General features: G+C 32.0%; 1 protein-coding gene across 1 annotated transcript in view; it reads right to left on the bottom strand.

Annotated features, from left to right (window-relative positions):
• Positions 1–23,211, bottom strand: part of 5-HT1A (5-hydroxytryptamine (serotonin) receptor 1A) — a 747,640-nt gene that overhangs the window by 345,283 nt on the left and 379,146 nt on the right. The window contains exon 6 of the mRNA XM_075312823.1: positions 22,259–22,368. Within this exon, the coding sequence (XP_075168938.1) occupies positions 22,259–22,368 (110 nt within the window). The remainder of the gene's footprint in view (positions 1–22,258; positions 22,369–23,211) is intronic.

Raw genomic sequence — 23,211 nt, 5'->3', positions numbered from 1 at the left:
TATTTTTATGGAAAACTTTGTCAAAATTTTATTCCTATAGAAATTTTGTCAAATTTTATTTCTATAGAAAATTTGGCAAAATTTTATTTCTATAGAAAATTTGGCAAAATTTTATTTCTATAGAAAATGTTGTGAAAATTTTATTTCTATAGAGAATTTTGTCAAAATTTCGTACGTGGTGTTATTTCTATAGAAAATTTTGTCAAAATTTTGCTTCTCTATAAAATTTTGACAAAATTTTATTTCTATAGAAAATTTTGTTAAAATTTTATTTATATAGAAAATGTTGTCAAAATTTTATTTTGACTTTTATTTGTATATAAAATTTTGTCAACTTAATCGGCCTTTTTTAGTTTAATATATACCACATATGGACTACCTTGCAATTTAGAAGACGGTGTTAGGAGTTTTAAGATACCTTGCCATCGGCAAGTGATACCGCAACCCAAGTTAATTCGATTGTGGATGACAGTCGTTCGTAGAAGTTTCTACGCAATCCATGGTGGAGGGTACATACGATTCGGGCTGGCCGAACTTACGGCCGTATATACTTGTTTTTTCTCAGTTCAGTCCATATTTTCTTAAACCAAGATACAATAACTACAAATATTTTTATGTATGAGATATTGGTGTTTGTTATTAAATTTTATAAAATTGGGAATGAAGCATAAAATGTCACATTTCCATCTATTGACATATGTATATAATTATAAAAATTCCTTTTAAATAAAACAAAGGAAAATATTTGGATTATTCATATGGCTTAATTATTTATCTTTTGTTTACATTTTTACTAATAAATAATTCAAAATTAATTTCCATACAAATGTATATATATATGCTAAATATTCTTATTTAGTAATTGGCACCTTCCTCCATATATGTATATTCTTAATTAAGATTTCAACAGAAATCAATTGAAATTCTATTGATTTTCATTGTCTCCTTAACTAAATAATGCCTCGATAATCCTTTGTAACCAAATATTCTGGCATCAATAGCAGTAAAATTGAGACCTCATTAAAGTTTATGTTCATTTACGATTGACTGATCTCAGTGACAAACTAGAATGGCAAATTCTTTGTATTTGTTGTGAAATTAAATTTCAACAAGTCTTCTAATTAAGTCAATATCAAATTAAGAAATGAATGAAATGAATTTTGTTGCTATTGTTACATTGTGCTCATTTTTACAATGAGTTTTCCTAATTGGAGGAAAATAGACAATGTATGTATATCCTTTTCATGTTGATATTAATTTATATGTGGGGATTCGATTTCACACTGTCGATATGTGGGATACTTAATCTATTTTAAGAAACTTCTCACTGAATGCTAAGAGCAAGTGGAAAAGGTACAATATTAGCAGGGTAAACTAACGCAAAAGAAAAATTTCGTATAACTCCCATATATATCTTTCGCACCGATGTGCACTTATGTATATGACCCCAGACGCCACAGTTTTACCCTGATTAGCTTGACATTTTGCATAAGGAGTAAAATTAAAAGTATAGTCAAGTGTGCTAAATTTTATTGAAATCGGTTTAGATTTAGATATAGCTCCCAAATATATATTTTACCCGATTTACATTAATATGACCACAGTGGCCAATGTTGTCATCCGATTTACGTGAAATTTTGCACAGGGAATAAAATTAACATAGTTACTAGGTATGTCAATTTTGGTTGAAATCGGCTCAGATTTAGATATAGCTTCCATGTATATGTTTTTCCGATTTGGGAAAAAAGTGGCCAAAATATCCACATTTTCCTTGTAAATCTCCAATAATAAGACGAAAACTTGTAAAAATGACTCCATTTTTTCTATATTTGTAATACATATCTGTCGACCGATAAATCATAAATACACTTTTACGAATTTGCATCAAACTTGGCTCAGATATAAATGTTTCCCATATTTTGTCACTAACATTGTGATGCACTCCAGGGCATTGAACAAGTTCAATTTTAAGTCTATAGATTTTGTAAAAGTCTAACAAATTTTGCCCAGATTGGAATTTTGCCCAATTCTGGCTCTCAAATTATCACGCAAGGTTCATACCGGTTCGTAATTATTTGTGGACTTTTCTATATATAGCGGTCAAAAAGTGTATTTTATACGTATTTTTTTTGTCTAATATATACCACGTATGGACTAACTTACAATTTAGAATACGATGTTGAGAAGAATTAAGATACCTTGTATTACCACAATCCTAGTAATTCGATTGTGTATGTCAGTCTTTCGTATAAGTTTCATGGTGGATTGCGTAGAAACTTCTACGAAAGCTTATGTACCCTCCACCATGGATTGCGTAGAAACTTCTACTGAAGACTGTCATCCACAATCGAATTACTTGGGTTGCGGTAACACGTGCCGATGGCAAGGTATCTTAAAACTTCCTAACACGGTAATATATACCACATAATCCATACGTAGTATATATTAAACTAAAAAGGCCGATTAAATACGTATATAATTAAGTTTAAAGTTTCTATAGAAATAAAATTTTGACAACATTTTCTATAGAAGTAAAATATGGAAAAAAATTTTCTATAGAATAAAATTTGGAAAAAATTTTCTATACAAATAAAATTTTGATAAAATTTTCTATAGAAATAAAATTTTGACAAAAAATTTTCTATAGAAATAAAATCTTTACAAAAAATTTTCTATAGAAATAAAATTTTGACAAAATTTTCTATAGAAATAACATTTTCTATAGAAATAAAATTTTGACAACATTTTCTATAGAAATAAATTTTTGACAAAATTTTGACAATGTTTTCTATAAATATAAAATTTTGGTAGATTATTTTTAGCTCGTGTGGCAACCATGATTATGAACCGATATGAACCAATTTTTGTGTGATTGGGGATCGGCTATATATAACTATAGACCGATATGGAGCAATTTTGGCATGGTTAGTTGCGGCCTTATACTAACACGTTGCAAATTTCAACCGGATCGGATGAATTTTGCTCCTCCAAGAGGCTCCGGAGATCAAATCTGGGGATCGGTTTATATGGGGGATATATATAGTTATGAACCGATATGGACCAATTCTTGCGTGTTTGTTAGACACCACATTCTAACACCATGTTTCAAATTTCAACCGGATCGGATGAATTTGCTCCTCCAAGAGGCTCCGGAGGACACATCTGGGGATCGATTTATATGGGGGCTATATATAATTATGAACCGATATGGACCAATTCTTGCATGGTTGTTAGAGACCATATACTAACACCACGTACCAAATTTCAACCGGATCGGATGAATTTTTCTCCTCTAAGAGGCTCCGGAAATCAAATCTGGGGATCGGCTAATATGGGGGCTATATATAATTATGGACCGATATGGACCAATTTTGGCATGGATGTTAGACACAATATACTAACACCACGTACCAAATGTCAATCGGATCGGATGACTTTTGCTCCTCTAAGAGGCTCCGGAGGTCAAATCTGGGGATCGGTTTATATGAGGGCATGGTCATTAGGGAACATATACCAACACCATGTACCAAATTTCAGACGGATTGGATGAAATTTGCTTCTCTTAGAGGCTCCGCAAGCCAAATTGGGGGGATCGGTTTATATGGGGCTATATATAATTATGGACCGATGTGGACCAATTTTTGCACGGTTGTTAGAGACCATATACTAACACCATGTACCAAATTTGCGTCTCTCAGAGCAATCGCAAGCCAAATTTGGGGGGTCCGTTTATATGGGGGCTATACGTAAAAGTGACCGATATGGACCAAATTTTGCATGGTTGTTAGAGACCATATACTAACACCATGTACAAAATTTCAGCCGGATCGGATGAAATTAGCTTCTCTTAGAGCAATCGCAAGCCAAATTTGGGGGTCCGTTTATATGGGGGCTATACGTAAAAGTGGACCGATATGGCCCATTTGCAATACCATCTGACCTACATCAGTAAAAAACTATTTGTGCCAAGTTTCGAGTCGATAGCTTGTTTCGTTCGGAAGTTAGCGTGATTTCAACAGACGGACGGACATGCTCAGATCGACTCAGAATTTCACCACGATCCACATTATATATACTTTATGGGGTCTTAGAGCACTATTTCTATGTGTTACAAACGGAATGACAAAGTTAATATACCCCCATCCTATGGCGGAGGGTATAAAATTTAATTTTAAATTCTTTTCAACGTGTATTCTCTGGTACTTTTTTCCCAAACCAATGGTCCTTATCTATTATGCTTCTAGTCATTAAAGAGCAATTAAAGAACTTTGCTTTAATTACGAGAACACATTGTTACTACATAATGGCTACTTCAGAAAAAAAAATTATTCAAATGCCTTTTGTCCAACTATGCGATTGAGCATGTGTGGTCTTCCCTATCATTAAACGCATTTGTCGGTAATATTTGGTCATAAACATACACACGCACACATACTTAACCAAAGTGCTTGTGTTTTAAATTGATCATAAAATAACAATAACATCTAATTAGACTACATAGTTTGTTCTTGTAATTCATGCAACATCGTACAAATTGTAAAAAGTCTAATAAATTGTGAACTAATTTTTGTGACTATTCAGATAAGGAACAATTTTTGAAGGAACAATTTTAATGAGGGGGTTTATTAGAATATACCTTAGATGGGTCCAAAAAAGGATTTGTTGACATACATCAAAATTGTTCATAACTTAAATTCTATTGTCGTCATTATAAAATTAGCTCCAAACATTTTATGTATAAATACGTAAATAACCTACCATTGAAGTAATAGGATATTTGGGCCGGCCATTGACCTGAATCATTGAAATTCATTGACCTACACAACCCTTTGATTCTCATAACATATCAAAATTTTACAATATCATCTAAATATTTATCCTCCCCCCATTTGACAGCATGGCGATATCAATAGAAAAATTTCAATTAAATCGTAAAAATTAGTTTTGAAAAACTTTATAAATGAATTATAATAGAGAGTTTTATAGGTAATATAGCACTAATGACTGTAATTATTGTTATGTGAATATTTCGATAATCAAATTGTAAATTATTGGCAGGTTTACCAACAATCATGTGCTTAAGCATCTGGTGGTAGTACATGAGGGTAATTATAATGGGTTTGTGTCACAGTTTTGCAACCACATTTAGCCACCTGTCATCAATCGATTTTGCGGTGTCATAATAAATTATTTAAGTTAAGTGGTTTTAGATTCTACAGAGATGGCTTTATAATTACCCAGAGAAAAAATTATCTGGAAGTTCTTCTACAGGCTTTACTTTAGAAGCACATACAAAAATGTTCTCCCAACGATGTTCTTTATTATAACTGCACAGGAAGTTCATTTGAGTCAATTTTTTATAACTCGCTTTTTTATGCCCTCCACCATAGGATGGGGGTATATTAACTTTATCATTCCGTTTGTAACACATCGAAATATTGCTCTAAGACCCCATTAAGTATATATATTCTGGGTCGTGGTGAAATTCTGAGTCGATCTGAGCATGTTCGTCCGTCCGTCTGTTGAAATCACGCTAACTTCCGAACGAAACAAGCTATCGTCTTGAAACTTGGCACAAGTAGTTGCTATTGATGTAGGTCGGATGGTATTGCAAATGGGCCATATCGGTCTACTTTTATGTATAGCCCCCATATAAACCGATCCCCCGATTTGTCTTGCGGGGACTCTAAGAGAAGCAAATTTCATCCGATCCAGCTGAAATTTGGTACATGGTGTCAGCATATGATCTATAACAACCGTGCCAAAATTGGTCCACATCGGTCTATAATTATATATAGCCCTCATATAAACCGATCCCCCGATTTGTCTTGCGGAGCCTCTAAGAGAAGCAAATTTCATCCGATCAGGCTGAAATTTGGTAGATGGTGTAAGTATATGGTCTCTAACAACTATGCAAAAATTGGTCCACATCGGTTAATAATTATATATAGCCCCCATATAAATCGATCCCCTGATTTGGCTTGCGGAGCCTTTAAGAAAAGAAAATTTCATCCGATCCGGCTGAAATTTGGAACATGGTGTTAGTATATGGTCTCTAATGACCATGCAAAAAATGGTCCACATCGGTCCATATAAACCGATCACCAGATTTAACCTCCGGAGCCTCTTGGAAGACCAAACTTCATCTGATTCAAATGAAATTTGGTACGTGGTGTTAATATATGGCCTCAAACACCCATGCCAAAATTGGTCGAAATCGGTCCATAATTATATACAGCCCCCATATAAAACGATCCCCAGATTTGACCTCCGGAGCCCCTTGGAAGAGCAAATTCATCCGATTCGGTTGAAATTTGGTACGTGATGTTAGTATATGGTATCCAACAACCATGCAGGAATTGGTTCATATCAGTCCATAATTATATGTAGCCCCCATGTAAACCGATCCCCAGATTTTACCTCCGGTACCTTTTGGAGAAGCAAAATTCATCCGATCTGGTTGAAATTTGGTACGTGATGGTAGTATATGATATTTAACAGCAATGCCAAAAGTGGTCCATATCAGTCCATAATCATATATATCCCCCATATAAACCGATCCCGAGATTTGGTTTTGGAGCCTCTTGGTGGAGCAAATTTCATCCGAGTTTTTGGTAAAGCTTTTTTGTTGCCCATCAAAAAAACGTCGAAAAAAGTAATGAAAATTTTCTTTTTGGATCCGGAAGTGGTGCATAATTGACACAGAAGCGATGAATTTAATATGGGCTTGTCATAGGGCGGAAGTCCTCCATTTCAACAGCCTGTGCACTGAATTTGCATCACTTCTTAAGGTGTGATCCGAATTCAATGTTTTCGATGTAAATTAAAAAAATTCTGTGATATTTTGTCAAATAAATAATTTTTATAATTTTTTATCATTTTTAATGGATTTTAACGCTTGTCCGAAACGTTTGACATCAAATATTTTCTAAAATTCACCATTTTTGGAAATTGGAAATAGAAATAAAATTTTGAAAAATAAAATTTTGACAACATTTGCTATAGAAGTAAAATTTGGAGAAAATTTTCAGAAATAAAATTTTAACAAAATTTTCTATAGAAACAAAATTTTGTCAAAATTTTCTATAGAAATAAAATATTGGCAAAATTTTCTATAGAAATAAAATTTTGTCAAAATATTCTATAGAAATAAAATATTGACAAAATTTTCTATAGAAGTAAAATTTGACAAAATTTTTTATAGAAATAAAATTCTGTGATATTTGGTCAAATAAATAATTTTTATAATTTTTTATTATTTTTAATAGATTTTAACGCTTGTCTGAAACTTTTGACATCAATTATTTGCAAAAACTCACAATTTTTTCAAATCGGATTTAGGATTGGATAATTTTCTATAGAAATAAAATGTTGATAAAAGTTTCTATAGAAATAAAATTTTGAAAAAAAAATTTTTTTTTGACAACATTTTCTATAGAAGAAAATTTAGAGAAAATTTTCAGAAATAAAATTTTGTCAAAATTTTCTATAGAAATAAAATTTTGACAAAATTTTCTATAGAAATAAAATTTTGACAAAATTTTTAATAGAAATAAAATTTTGACAAAATTTTCAATAGAAATAAAATGTTGACAACATTTTTTATAGAAATAAAATTTTGCCAAAATTTTCTATAGAAATAAAATTTTGGTAGTTTATTTTTGGCTCGAGTGGCAACCATGAATATGAACCGATATGGACCAATTTTTGTGTGATTGGGGAATAGGCTATATATAACAAATAGACCTATTCTTGCAAGGTTGTTAGAGACCATATACTAACACCACGTATCAAATTTCAAACGGATCGGATGAATTTTGCTCCTCTAAGAGGCTCCGGAGGTCAAATCTGGGGATCGGTTTATATGGGGGCTATATATAATTATGGACCGATATGCACCAATTTTTGCATGGTTGTTAAAGACCATGTACTTATACAATTATATACTATTACAATTTTTTCAAATTGGATTTAGGATTGGATAATTTTCTATAGAAATAAAATTTTGTAAAAGTTTCTATAGAAATAAAAATTTAAAAAAAATAAAATTTTGACAATATTTTCTATAGAAGTAAAATTTGGAGAAAATTTTCTATAGAAATACAATTTTAACAAAATTTTCTATAGAAACAAAATTTTGTCAAAATTTTCTATAGTAATAAAATATTGACAAAATTTTCTATAGAAATAAAATTTGACAAAATTTTCTGTAAAAACAAAATTTTGTCAAAATTTTCTATATAAACAAAATTTTGTCAAAATTTTCTATAGAAATATAATATTGACAAAATTTTCTATAGAAATAAAATTTTGTCAAAATTTTCTATAGAAATAAAATATTGACAAAATTTTCTGTAGAAATAAAATTTTGCCAAAGTTTTCTAGAGAAATAAAATTTGACAAAATTTTCTATAGAAACAAAATTTTGTCAAAATTTTCAATATACACAAAATTTTGTCAAAATTTTCTATAGAAATAAAATATTGACCAAATTTTCTATAGAAATAAAATTTTGCCAAAATTTTCTATAGAAATAAAATTTGACAAAATTTTCAATAGAAATAAAATTTTGCCAAAATTTTCTATAGAAATAAAATTTGATAAAATTTTCAATAGAAATAAAATTTTGACAACATTTTCTATAGAAATAAAATTTTGACAAAATTTTCCATAAAAATAAAATTTTGACAAAATTTTCTATAGAAATAAAATTTTGGTAGTTTATTTTTGGCTCGAGTGGCAACCATGATTATGAACCGATATGGACCAATTTTTGCATGGTTGTTAGAGACCATATACTAACACCACGTACCAAATTTCAACCGGATCGGATAAATTTTGCTCCTGCAAGAGGCTCCGGAGGTCACATCTGGGGATCAGTTTATATGGGGCTATATATAATTATGGACCGATATGGACCAATTTTTGCATGGTTGTTAGAGCTCATATACTTACACCACGTTCCAAATTTCAACCCGATCGGATGACTTTTGCTCCTCCAAGAGTCTCCGGAGGTCAAATCTGGGGATCGGTTTATATGGGGACTATATATAATTATGGACCGATATGGACCAATTTTTGCATGGTTGTTAGAGCTCATATACTAACACCACGTACCAAATTTCAACCGGATCAGATGAATTTTGCTCCTCTAAGAGGCACCGGAATTCAAATCTGGGGATCGGTTTGTATGGGGCCTATATATAATTATAGACCGATATGGACCAACTTTTGCATGGTTGTTAAAGACCATATACTACATCATGTACCAAATTTCAGCCAGATCCGATGAAATATGCTACACTTACAGGCTTCGCAAGTCAAATCTGGGGGTCCGTTTATATGGGGGCAGTACGTAAAAGTGGATCGATATGGCCCATTTGCAATACCATCCGACCTACAGATATAACAACTACATGTGCCAGGTTTGAAGTCGATAGCTTGTTTCGTGCGGAAGGTATCGTGATTTCAACAGACGGACGTACGGACGGACATGCTCAGATCGACTCAGAATTTCACCACGACCCAGAATATATATACTTTATGAGGTCTTAGAGCAATATTTCGATATGTTACGAACGGAATGACAAAGTTAATATACCCCCCATCCTATGGTGGAGGGTATAAAAAGGCCGAATAAATACGTATATAATTAAGTTTGACAAAATTTTCTATAGAAATAAAATTTTGATAAAAGTTTCTATAGAAATAAAATTTTGAAAAAATAAAATGTTGACACCATTTTCTATAGAAATAAAATTTTGACAAAATTTTCCATAAAAAAAAAAAATTTGACAAAATTTACTATAGAAATAAAATTTTGGTAGTTTATTTTTGGCTCGAGTGGCAACCATGATTATGAACCGATATGGACCAATTTTTGCATGGTTGTTAGAGACCATATACTAACACCACGTATCAAATTTCAACTGGATCGGATAAATATTGCTCCTGCAAGAGGCTCCGGAGGTCAAATCTGGGAATCGGTTTATATGGGGACTATATATAAGTATGGACTTATGTAGACCAATTTGTGCATGGTTGTTAGAGCTCATATACTAACACCACGTACCAAATTTCAACCGGATCGGATAAGTTTTGCTCCTCTAAGAGGCTCCGGAGGTCAAATCTGGGGATCGGTTTATATGGGGGCTATATATAATTATGGACCGATATGGACCAATTTTTGCATGGTTGTTAACGACCATATTCTTACACCATGTACTAAATTTCAGCCAGATCGGATGAAACATGCTACACTTATAGGCTTCGCAAGTCAAATTTGGGGATCCGTTTATATGGGAGCTATACGTAAAAGTGGACCGATATTGGCCATTTGCAATATCATCCGACCAACATCAATAACAACTACATGTGCCAAGTTTGAAGTCTATAGCTTGTTTCGTTCGGAAGTTAGCGTGATTTCAACAGACGGACGGACGGACATGCTTAGATCGACTTAGAATTTCACCACGATCTTGAATATATATACTTTATGGGATCTTAGAGCAATATTTCTATGTGTTACAAACGGAATGACAAAGTTAATATACCCCCATCCTATGGTGGAGGGTATAAAAAGATAAAATTACTTATTAAGACTATGAAAAAACTAAGTTATAACAAATTAAATTAAAAGAACTTCCATTGGGATTGCATCTTCTGGAAGTGCTTTTAAAGTTGTGCCTTTGGAAGAACTTTCAATTTTTTTGCTGGGTTGCTATAATCATATTGAGAAATGTTGCTCACAAAATTTTAATGAAATGTACATTTGCTATTTACTATTGGTTGTACAATTAAGTCGATAACCATTAGGTAATCAAATTGTTTTTTTTTTTTAAATAAATAATTGTCCGCCGCCGAATAGACGTAGCCATCAAGTCGTCTCCGCCAACGAAAATGGTTCGGCTTCAATCTCTGGTCCTGAATATGAAATAAATCAGAACTCGTCTCTCATACATTGCTAGCTTTCGCCATACTTCTAGCTGATCTTTATCCTAAAATCGATAATTTCTTTATTTACGTTATGTTACGATATCCGTCCGTCTGTGAAAATCACTCCAAGTTCTGAACGATACAAGCTATCAACTTGAATGTCGGATGGTAATGCAAATGGACCATATTGGCCCTCGTATAAACCGATTTCCAGATTTGCCTTACGGAGACACCTAGAAGGGCAAATCTCATCTGATCTGCTTGCAATTTGGTACGTGATGTTAGTCTATGTCCTCTAACAATCGTGCCTGGTCGAAAATTCGGTCATATTTACTTGTTTAGATTCATTGATTTTCAGACTCCTTATTATACCACTTGTGGACTGAATAATTTAAGTGAGCCTAAAATAACGGGCTGCCACTATACCTTAACCCACAGACCTCACAACTGACTTTGAAATAATAACATGTATGTGATGCATGTATAAATTTAAGTCTCTATTTGCCTTCTTTAGATCTGGATCTACATTATTTTTTATTTTCTATATACTACAATTCTTTTCCACGTAACACTTCATACATAAATATTTCATAGACTTGTTGTGATAAACAAGAGCTTTATTGATTTGTGATTTTGAAATCATCACTTTCGACACATGCAAGCGTACACCATCATTGGCAGTTTGTTAAATAATTGATGGAGAATTTCTTGTTTCTTCTTTATTTCTTTGCGGAAAGAAATTTTAGAAAAATTGAAAATTCTCCAAATGACAACTCTATATAAAACAAAATGATTAATGATGATGGTAAAATCATAGATACTCGTATCAGTGAGTGAGTGCGTGCGTATGCGTCTGTGAACACATACCCGCATAAGCATTACAAATGCCCAAATACATTAACAACGCATAAGCATGTGTTGTTTTAGTATAAAAAACATCTATATATACAGGCGGAAAGTTCGGTCAGGACGAAGCTTTCATACCCTATACAATAGGTTAGGTGGCAGCCCGATGTATCAGGCTCACTTAGACTATTCAGTCCATTGTGATACCACAGTGGTGAACTTCTCTCTTATCACTGAGTGCTGCCCGATTTCATGTTAAGCTCAATGACAAGGGACCTCCTTTTTATAGCCGAGTCCGAACGGCGTTCCACATTCCAGTGAAACCACTTAGAGAAGCTTTGAAACCCTCAGAAATGTCACCAGCATTACTGAGGTGAGATAATCCACCGCTGAAAAACTTTTTGGTGTTCGGTCGTAGCAGGAATCGAACCCACGACCTTGTGTATGCAAGGCGGGCATGCTAATGGATTGCATACAAAGTTCTACTAAAAACTGTCATCCACAATCGAATTGCTTTGGGGGGAGGGTTGTGGTAACTGTTGCCAATGACAAGACATAGTTTTAATTTTTATACCCTCCACCATAGGATGGGGGGTATATTAACTTTGTCATTCTGTTTGTAACACATCGAAATATTGCTGTAAGACCCCATAAATATATATTCTGGGTCGTGGTGAAATTCTGAGTCGATCTAAGCATGTCCGTCCGTCTGTTGAAATCACGCAAACTTCCGAACGAAACAAGCTATCGACTTGAAACTTGGCACAAGTAGTTGTTATTGATGTAGGTCGGATGGCATTACAAATGGGTCATATCGGTCCACTTTTACGTATAGCAACCATATAAACAGACCCCCAGATTTTGCTTGCGGAGCCTCTAAGAGTAGCATATTTCATTCGATCTGGCTGAAATTTGGTACATGGTGTTAGTATATGGTCTCTAATAACCATGGAAAAATTGGTTCATATCGGTCCATAATTATATATAGCCCCCATATAAACCGATCCCCAGATTTACCTTGCGGAGCCTCTAAGTGAAGCTTATTTCATCAGATCCCGCTGGAATTTGGTACATGGTGGTAATATATGGTCTCTAACAACCATGGAAAAATTGGTTCATATTGGTCCATCATTATATATAGCCCCCATATAAACCGATCCCCAGATTTACCTTGCGGAGACTCTAAGTGAAGCTAATTTCATCCGATCCGGCTGGAATTTGGTATATGGTGTTAGTATATGGTATCTAGGTTAGGTTAGGTTAGGTTATGTGGCAGCCCGATGTATTAGGCTCACTTAGACTATTCAGTCCATTGAGATACCACAGTGGTGAACTTCTCTCTTATCACTGAGTGCTGCCCGATTTCATGTTAAGCTCAATGACAAGGGACCTCCTTTTTATAGCCGAGTCCGAACGGCGTTCCACATTCCAGTGAAACCACTTAGAGAAGCTTTGAAACCCTCAGAAATCTCACCAGCATTACTGAGGTGAGATAATCCACCGCTGAAAAACTTTTTGGTGTTCGGTCGTAGCAGGAATCGAACCCACGACCTTGTGTATGCAAGGCGGCATGCTAACCAGTGCACCACAGTGGCTCCCATATCGTATCTAACAACCATGGAAAAATTGGTCCGTATCGGTCCATAATTATATATAGCCCCCATATAAACGAACCCCAAGATTTAGCTTGCGGAGCCTCTGAGAGTAGCATATTTCATCCGATCTGGCTGAAATTTGGTACATGGTGTTAGTATATGGTCTCTAACAACCATGGAAAAATTGGTTCATATCGGTTCGTAATTATATATATCCCCCATATAAACCGATCCCCAGATTTGACCTCCGGAGCCTCTTAGAGGAGCAAAATTCATCCGATCCGGCTGGAATTTGGTACATGATGTTAGTATATGGTCTCTAACAACCATGGAAAAATTGGTTTATAGCGGTCCATAATTATATATAGCCCCCATTTAGACCGATCCCCAGATTTGATCTCCTGAGCCTCTTGGAGGAGCAAAATTCATCCGATCCGGTTGCAATTTGGTACGTGGTGTTAGTATATGGTATCTAACAACCATGCAAAAATTGGTTTATAGCGGTCCATAATTATATATAGCCCCCATTTAGACCGATCTCCAGATTTGATCTCCTGAGACTCTTGGAGGAGCAAAATTCATCCGATCCGGTTACAATTTGGTACGTGGAGTTAGTATATGGTATCTAACAACCGTGCAAAAATTGGTCCGTATCGGTCCATAATTATATATAGCCCCCATATTAACCGATCCCCAGATTTGACCTCGGGAGCCTCTTAGAGGAGCAAACTTCATCCGATCCGGCTGGAATTTGGTACATGATGTTGGTATATGGTCTCTAACAACCATGGAAAAATTGGTTCATATCGGTCCATAATTATATATAGCCCCCATATGAACCGATCCCCAGATTTGATCTCGGGAGCCTCTTGGAGGAGCATGTATATGGTCTTTAACAACCATGCTAAAATTGGTCCATAATCATTTATAGTCCCCATATAAACCGATCCCCAGATTTGGTATTGGAGCCTCTTGGAGGAGCAAATTTAACCCAATTAGTTGAGATTTGGTACATTGTGCTAGTATATGGTCGCTAACAGCCATGTCTAATTAGGTCCATATCGGTCTATAGTTATATATAGCCCTCAGATAAACCGATCCCCAATCACACAAAAATTGGTTCATATCGGTTCATAAAAAGTGATACGGTCAAAATTTGGTCAATATAAACTTGACGTATTTATTTCAATTTTGCATTTAAAAAAACCTGAACACCCCTCATTTTGAAGGTGTGTGTGTGTGTAGAATGTTGCTCTTATTTTGATTTTGGAATTCACCCTTCAGTTGTCAAAATGCCGTCCAAGCAAGAAGAGCAGCGTATCAAAATTTTGCTCGCGCATCGCGAAAATCCGAGCTACTCGCACGCAAAGCTGGCAAAATCGCTAAAAGTTGGCAAATCAACCGTTAGGTTAGGTTAGGTTAGGTGGCAGCCCGATGTATCAGGCTCACTTAGACTATTCAGTCCATTGTGATACCACATTGGTGAACTTCTCTCTTATCACTGAGTGCTGCCCGATTCCATGTTAAGCTCAATGACAAGGGACCTCCTTTTTATAGCCGAGTCCGAACGGCGTTCCACATTGCAGTGAAACCACTTAGAGAAGTTTTGAAACCCTCAGAAATGTCACCAGCATTACTGAGGTGGGATAATCCACCGCTGAAAAACTTTTTGGTGTTCGGTCAAAGCAGCAATCGAACCCACGACCTTGTGTATACAAGGCGGGCATGCTAACCATTGCACCACGGTGGCTCCGTTACAAATGTAATTAAAGTGTTTGGGGAACGTTTGTCGACAGCCAGGAAGTCTGGATCGGGGGGAAATCGAAAACCGGAAGCCGCTGAGACGACAAAGAGAGTTGCCAGTAGTTTCAAGCGAAACCCTAACCTCTCTCTCCGAGATGCCGCAAATAAGCTGGGTGTATCGACTACAACCGTGCATCGAGCCAAAAAACGTGCCGGACTATCGACTTACAAGAAGGTAGTGACTCCAAATCGCGATGATAAACAAAATAAGACGGCCAAAGCGCGATCCTGGAGGCTATACACGACTATGCTGACGAAGTTTGACTGCGTGGTAATGGACGACGAAACCTACGTCAAAGCCGACTACATGCAGCTTCCGGGACAGGAGTTTTATACGGCAAAAGGAAGGTGAAAGCTAGCAGATATTTTCAAGCACATAAAACTGTCAAAGTTCGCAAAGAAATAACTGGTTTGGCAAGCCATCTGTACCTGTGGCTTAAAAAGCAGCATTTTCATAGCTTCCGGGACTGTCAACCAAGAAATTTACGTGAAAGAGTGTTTGAATAAACGTCTGCTGCCTTTCCTGAAGAAACACGGTTGTTCCGTACTGTTTTGGCCGGATTTGGCATCTTGTCATTACGGTAAAAAGGCCATGGAGTGGTACGCCGCCAACAACGTGCAGGTGGTTCCCAAGGACAAAAACTCTCCCAACACGCCAGAGCTCCGCCCAATTGAGAAATACTGGGCTATTGTCAAGCGGAACCTAAAGAAGACCAAAAAACTGCTAAGGACGAGCAGCAGTTCAAGGTAAACTGGCTTTCTGCGGCGAAGAAGGTGGACAAGGTGGCTGTACAAAATCTGATGGCAGGTGTCAAGCGTGAGGCCCGGCAATTCGGATTTGGAAAAGCGAAAGCCTAACTGAATATTTTTCCTGAATTTTATACTAATTGAACTTGAAAAAGAAATTTAATTTGATTTTTTAAATAAACGATTTCACCGATTTACACGCGTTTTCCCTTGACCAAATTTTAACCGTATCACCCTTTATATGGCCGCTAACAACCATACCTAACTAGGTCCATATCAGTCTGTAGTTATATATAGCCCTCATATAAACCAATCCCGAATCACACAAAAATTGGTTCATATCGGTTCATAATTGTATATGGCCCCCATATAAATCGTCTCGCATATTTCAATTCTGGCTCTCTAATTATCACGCAAAAGTTCATACCGGTTCGTAATTATTTGTGAACTTTCCTATATATAGCGGTCAATAACTGTATTTTATACGTATTTAATCTGCCTATTTTTTGTCTAATATATACCACGTAAGGACTAACTTACAATTTAGAAGACGATGTCAAGAAGAATTAAGATACCTTGCCATCGGAACGTATTACCACAAACCAAGTAATTCGATTGTGGTTGACGGTCTTTCGTTGAAGTTTCTACGCAATCCATGGTGGAGGGTACATAAGATTCGGCATGGCCGAACTTACGGCCGTATATACTCGTTTATGTATGGAATGCTTAAATAGTAATAAATATTTACTGCTTCGACTATTTATGATACTGTACCTCTTTGAATCTCAAGTTATTCGTTTTTAAGTTATTCGTTAAAAAAATTGCTATTGTGAATCTAAAAAGCGTCACTTTATCAAAACGCAATCTGGCAACACCGACGCGATTTGTACTGATCAGGATCCGGCGATGGTCTTAACGAGAAATGTTTGTGGAACAACTTCCATTTTTTCTGCAGAGTCTATATTAGGTAAAAAGGCAGAATAAATCTCAATATAAGCCCCTTTAGATGATTCCATAAATAATTACGAAGAGCTATGAAACAATTTCCACTTGGCAAATAGATGCCCAAATTTCATACGAATGTTTTTTTTTCTCCGTGAGGCTTCCGAAGTTAATTTTGTAGAAACTTCGTATCGTACTAGCACAGTATCCAAGATCGTTTTTTTTCATAAGACTTTATGAGTCGAAAATGTCCTAAAATCTAAATGTTACCAACACAGGCATTTGCCTATAATACCCTTGTTTCACAGTAGTGCTTCAAAGTATATAATTTATTTTTTCTTCTCTCTTTTTTTTTGCCGGAAACAACATATGCTCCATCAATTTAAAATATGTTCATTATAATGGCAGACACACGTTTTTGAGGTTGGGTGTCATATATGCGAGTTTTTTTGTTGGCTGTTATACGATTTGGATAAATATCGAAACATAATGATTTTATGGACCATCAAATGTTGGATTTATTTTTCCAATTTATATTACTGTTTTTTTATTTTTTTGAATAACATATAAAATTAAGTGGTGAAAGAGATTGTGATATATAAGCGGAATTATAAATAAAACCACAAAGAAGCAATTTATTATGAAAGTCACAAAAAAACATCTATATCTACAGTGAGCAGCAATACAATATCGAATACAAATCAATGGATTATTGAGGTCCTTTCATCATTGACTATGGCTTCATACCCCTAAGCATGGGTGGCAAATAGTATTCTTGAAATTGTACTGAGTCCGCTTTGGAAGAATACTTTTCTACATCAAAATGTACTTTTTATTTAGATGCAGACCTCAAGCCGTTGTTGAGAAAACTATCCACTATAATACCCGCCTACTATACAAATTGAAATTGTTAATTTATAAAATAATGCTGAAATTAATATATTGTTCATGTGAGCCAAATACGGACCTCGAATATAATGTGGAAAATATTTATTTTTATTTGGTTATATTGATTGCACCAGGTAAAGGCTGGAACCACTCAAGCTCGTGCCAAATATAATCTACGAATATTTGAAAAAAAATTTACCACAATCTACAAAGTTTATATCACAATGGACTGAATAGTCTAAGTGAGCCTTAATCGGGCTGCCTCTTTAACCTAACCAAATTTAAACAATTTTGAAGTTTTTCATTAAAAAATAATACATTAATTGGAAAAATCAAATACAGGTCGAATACAATAAAAATAAGTTTGTAAAAAAATATATATTTTTTTCTTCGAATGGATGAATAATCCCTCCTATAAGCCACAATTTTTTGAAATGAATTTTTTCAATTTTATACGTTTTAACAAGTTTAGCTAAATTTTATTTCTATATAAAAAAAAAAATATTTACATATAGAAAATTTTTTCAAAATTTTATTTCTATAGAAAATTTTTTCAAAATGTTATTTCTATAGAGACTTTTTTTCAAAATTTTAGTCGTATAGAATTTTTTCAAAATTTTATTCAAATAGAACATTTTGTCAAATTTTATTCCTCTAGAAAATTTTCTCAAACTTATATTTCTATAGAAAATTTCCTCAAAATTTTATTTCTATAACAAATTTCCTCATACTTTAATTTATATAGAAAATTTTCTCAAAAATTTATTTATATAGAAAATTTTCTTGCATTTTGTTTACTTATAGAAAATTTTCTCAAAAATTTATTTCTATAAAAAATTTTCACAAAATGTTATTCGTATAGAAAATTTTTACAAAATTTTATTCGTATAGAACATTTTTTCAAATTTTGTTCCTTTGTAAAATTTTCTCAAAATTTTATTTCTATATAAAATTTGTACAAAATTTTATTCGTATATAAATTTATTTCAATATTTTATTCGTATAGAACATTTTTTCAAACTTTTTTCTCCAGAAATTTTTTTCAAAATTTTGCTTACTTATAGAGAATTTAGTCAAAATTTTATTTCTATAAAAAATTTTCTTAAAATGTTATTTCTATAGAAAATTTTCTTAAAATTTCGTTTCTATACAAAATTTCCTTAAAATTTTATTTTTATAGAAAATGTTCTTAAAATTTTATTTCTATAGCAAATTTTCTCAAAATTTTATTTCTCTTGAAACTTTTATCAAAATTTTTTTCTATATAAAATTTTCTCAAAATTTTATTTCGATATAAAATTTGTTCACAATTTTATTTCTATAGCAAATTTTCTCAAAATTTTATTTTATAGAAAATTTTGTTAAATTTTTTTTATAGAAAATTTTCTCAAAATGTTATTTCTCTTGAAACTTTTATCAAAATTTTATTTCTATAGAAAATGTTGTTACATTTTTATTTCTATTGAAAATTTTCTTAAAATTTTATTTCTATAGAAAATTTTCTTAATTTTTTTCTATAGCAAAATTTCTCAAAAATGTTATTCGTATATAAATTTATTTCAACATTTTATTCGAATGTAACATTTTTTCAAACTTTTTTTCTCAAGAAATTTTTTTCAAAATTTTGCTTACTTATAGAAAATTTTATTTCTATAAAAAATTTCCTCAAAATTTTATTTCTATAGCAAATTTTCTCAAAATTTTATTTCTCTTGAAATTTTTATCAAAATTTTATTTCTATAGAAAATTTTGTTACATTTTTATTTCTATTGAAAATTTCCTCAAATTTTTATTTATATAGAAAATTTCCTCAAAATTTTATTTCTATATATAATTTTGCCAAAATTTTATTTCTATATAAAATATATTTTTTCTATATTTCTATAGAAAATTTTGTCAAAATTTTATTTCTATAGCAAATTTTCTCAAAATTTTATTTTATAGAAAATTTGGTTAAAATTTTATTTCTATAGAAAATTTTCTTAAAATTTTATTTCTATAGCAAATTTTCTCAAAATTTTATTTCTCTTGAAACTTTTATCAAAATTTTATTTCTATAGAAAATTTTGTTAAAATATTATTTCTATTGAAAATTTTCTTAAAATTTCATTTATATACAAAATTTCCTTAAATTTTTTTTTTATAGAAAATGTTCTTAAAATTTTATTTCTATAGCAAATTTTCTCAAAAATTTATTTCTCTTGAAACTTTTATCAAATTTTTTTTTATATAAAATTTTCTCAAAATTTTATTTCAATATAAAATTTGTTCAAAATTTTATTTCTATAGCAAATTTTCTCAACATTTTATTTTATAGAAAATTTTCTTAAATTTTTATTTCTCTTGAAACTTTTATCAAAATTTTATTTCTATAGAAAATTTTTTTACATTTTTATTTCTATTGAAAATTTTCTTAAAATTTTATTTTTCCAAAAAAAAATCTTCTTAATTTTTTTTCTATAGCAAATTTTCTCAAAAATGTTATTCGTATATAAATTTATTTCAACATTTTATTCGAATAGAACATTTTTCAAACTTTTTTCCTCAAGAAAATTTTTTCAAAATTTTGCTTACTTATAGAAAATTTTATTTCTATAGAAAAGTTCCTCAAAATTTTATTTCTGTAGAAAATTTCCTGAAAATTTTATTTCTATAGAAAATTGCCTCAAAATTTTATTTCTATAGAAAATTTTGTCAAAATTTTATTTCTATAGAAAATTTTCTCAAAATTTTATTTCTATAGCAAATTTTCTCAAAATTTTATTTTATAGAAAATTTGGTTAAAATTTTATTTCCATCGAAAATTTTCTTAAAATTTTATTTCTATAGCAAATTTTCTCAAAATTTTATTTCTCTTGAAACTTTTATCAAAATTTTATTTCTATAGAAAATTTTCTTAATTTTTTCTATAGCAAATTTTCTCAAAAATGTTATTGGTATATAAATTTATTTCAACATTTTATTCGAAACGAACATTCAAACTTTTTTCTCAAGAAATTTTTTTCAAAATTTTGCTTACTTATAGAAAGTTTTATTTCTATAGAAAATTTCCTCAAAGTTTTATTTCTATAGAAAATTTCATTAAAATTTTATTTCTATAGAAAATTTCCTCAAAATTTTATTTCTATATATAATTTTATCAAAATTTTATTTCTATAGCAAATTTTCTCAAAATTTTATTTCCATATAAAATATTTTCAAAATTTTATTTCTATAGCAAATTTTCTCAAAATGTTATTTCTATAGAAAACTTTTTTGAAATGTTATTTCTATAGAAAATTTTCTTAATATTTTTTTTCTATAGCAAAATTTTTTAAAATATTTCTCTTGAAACTTTTATCAAAATTTTATTTTTATAGAAAATTTTGTTAAAATTTTATTCCTATTGAAAATGTTCTGAAAATTTTATTTCTAAGGAAAATTTTCTTAATTTTTTTCTATAGCAAATTTTCTCAAAAATGCTATTCGTAAATAAATTTCAAAATTTTATTCGAATAGAAAAAAATTTTTTAACCTTTTACTTTTTCTTGAAAAAAATTTTATTTCTATAGAAAATTTTTTTCAAATTGTATTTCTATAGAAAATTGTATTTCTATAGCAATTTTTTCCATAATTTTATTTCTCTTGAAACATTTATCAAAATTTTATTTCTATATAAAATTTTCTCAAAATTTTATTTCAATAGAACAATTAACGTACCTCTTAGTTGGAGAGAAATTTTACGCAAACAGTGAAAAATCTACCATTTTTGGTAGAATTCTACCAACTGTGGTAACCGTGTACTGAAGGCCTGGCCGACTAAGCCGAAGATGATAATTTAAAACAATGTATGACCTTAGGTTCTATATCATTCCGTATTTATCATCGTTATATTTTATATTCTCTGCATAGACAATCATCGACAACAGACTCTAGGCATTCGCAAATGAAAATATCTATTAGATTTCAGAGAATGTCCCAGCTGATTGTAAAGATAAATTGATTTTGACTAGAGTTCATATTTTAATTTATGAATTTGAAGAAAGATGAGAAAAATTAAAGGTAAATATGTCTCGAGGATACCATGGTACTTATTCAACTCAAATAGTGTCGAAAAAGTACAAAAGTGTCAACTTTTTCAAACCTACTCCAAAGGTCGTAAAGATTTCAGCATGTGATATTTCAATGCCAATGACCATTGTGGCGGATACGTATTGTACGTCAGACCGATAATTTCCACAACTCATACGCTTAGGTGGTATTTTGATGTTGACTTGGGCATAATGTTTACACCTTCCAGTAAAATATGCAAGTGACACCAGATTGTGGTGTTTCACGAGAACTCACGTGACTCGTGGATGAGAAGTACGTCATGTTTAAATCAAAAGCGTGAATTTGCGATTTTTTTTAGGTTGAGAAATGATTGAATTTTTGAATCTTTATTATTCCATTAAATGTTAACAACGATTTGTTTTAATAATTTTGAAATAGTTCTAATATATTTATTTGTTAATTGAACTTACCGATCTACAGCAATGGCCACCAGATGCAATATCGATGCTGTGCAACACAGAACATCTATCGAAGTCCAGATGTCACATAATTCCGGACCCAATATCCAACCTTGACTTATCTTTGGTTATCAATGAATGAAGACCGCAAATCATGTATCATGAAGAAAATAAAAAAAGAAGTAAAGAGGAATAAGTTATATAAAATATTTATTATATATTTATATATAATCACATTGACTAATAGTGGTTATATTTAAATTGAAAGACGTGAGTAAAGCAGAAAGTCGGGCGGGGCCGACTATATCATACCCTAAACCACCCCTACTGAATTAGTAGACATTGTTTGTGGGGTATCAATGGTATAGGTTTGGGGAAAACCCGCATTTAAGAACACTAAGAGGTACATGGGAGTTTTATCGCAATCTGAACAGAAATGTCTGATATTAAGAGCGATAGTTGTTTCTGACCCTACAGGTTTACTATGCCACTAATATTGAGTCCATTATTAAAAAAAATGAAATCGCTCAATTAGTGTGGGTAATAAAGCCAAATTTCTGAAAATAGGATAATAGATTTATGTACGAGCTACATGTACGCCTAAAAACGATCAGCTCATACATGTACAGTTGAAATTTGAGCAACATTGGTTAATAAATATTAATTAATTAATATTATTTAATTTATTAAATATTTATAAATAAGAGTATTATGGCCAAAATTGGAAAAATCGATCGATGCATATATATTGGAGCTATATCTAAATCTAAACCGATTTCGATGATATTTACCAGATTTGATTGATACCACAGAAGGTTACCTTGTGCTAAATTAGAGTAAGATCGGGTACTAAATAAGGCTATTATGATCAGAAATAAGGGGTATTTTTTTTAAAAACGGGCAATACATATATATGGGAGCTATATCTAAATTTGAACCGATTTGGATGATATTTTGCAGGTTTT

Source organism: Haematobia irritans, chromosome 5 (genome assembly GCF_050003625.1).
Source record: "Haematobia irritans isolate KBUSLIRL chromosome 5, ASM5000362v1, whole genome shotgun sequence".
In the NCBI taxonomy this organism is placed as follows: domain Eukaryota; kingdom Metazoa; phylum Arthropoda; class Insecta; order Diptera; family Muscidae; genus Haematobia; species Haematobia irritans.
Note: the sequence above shows the minus strand (reverse complement) of the source record. Positions and strands in the feature narration are given on the sequence as shown.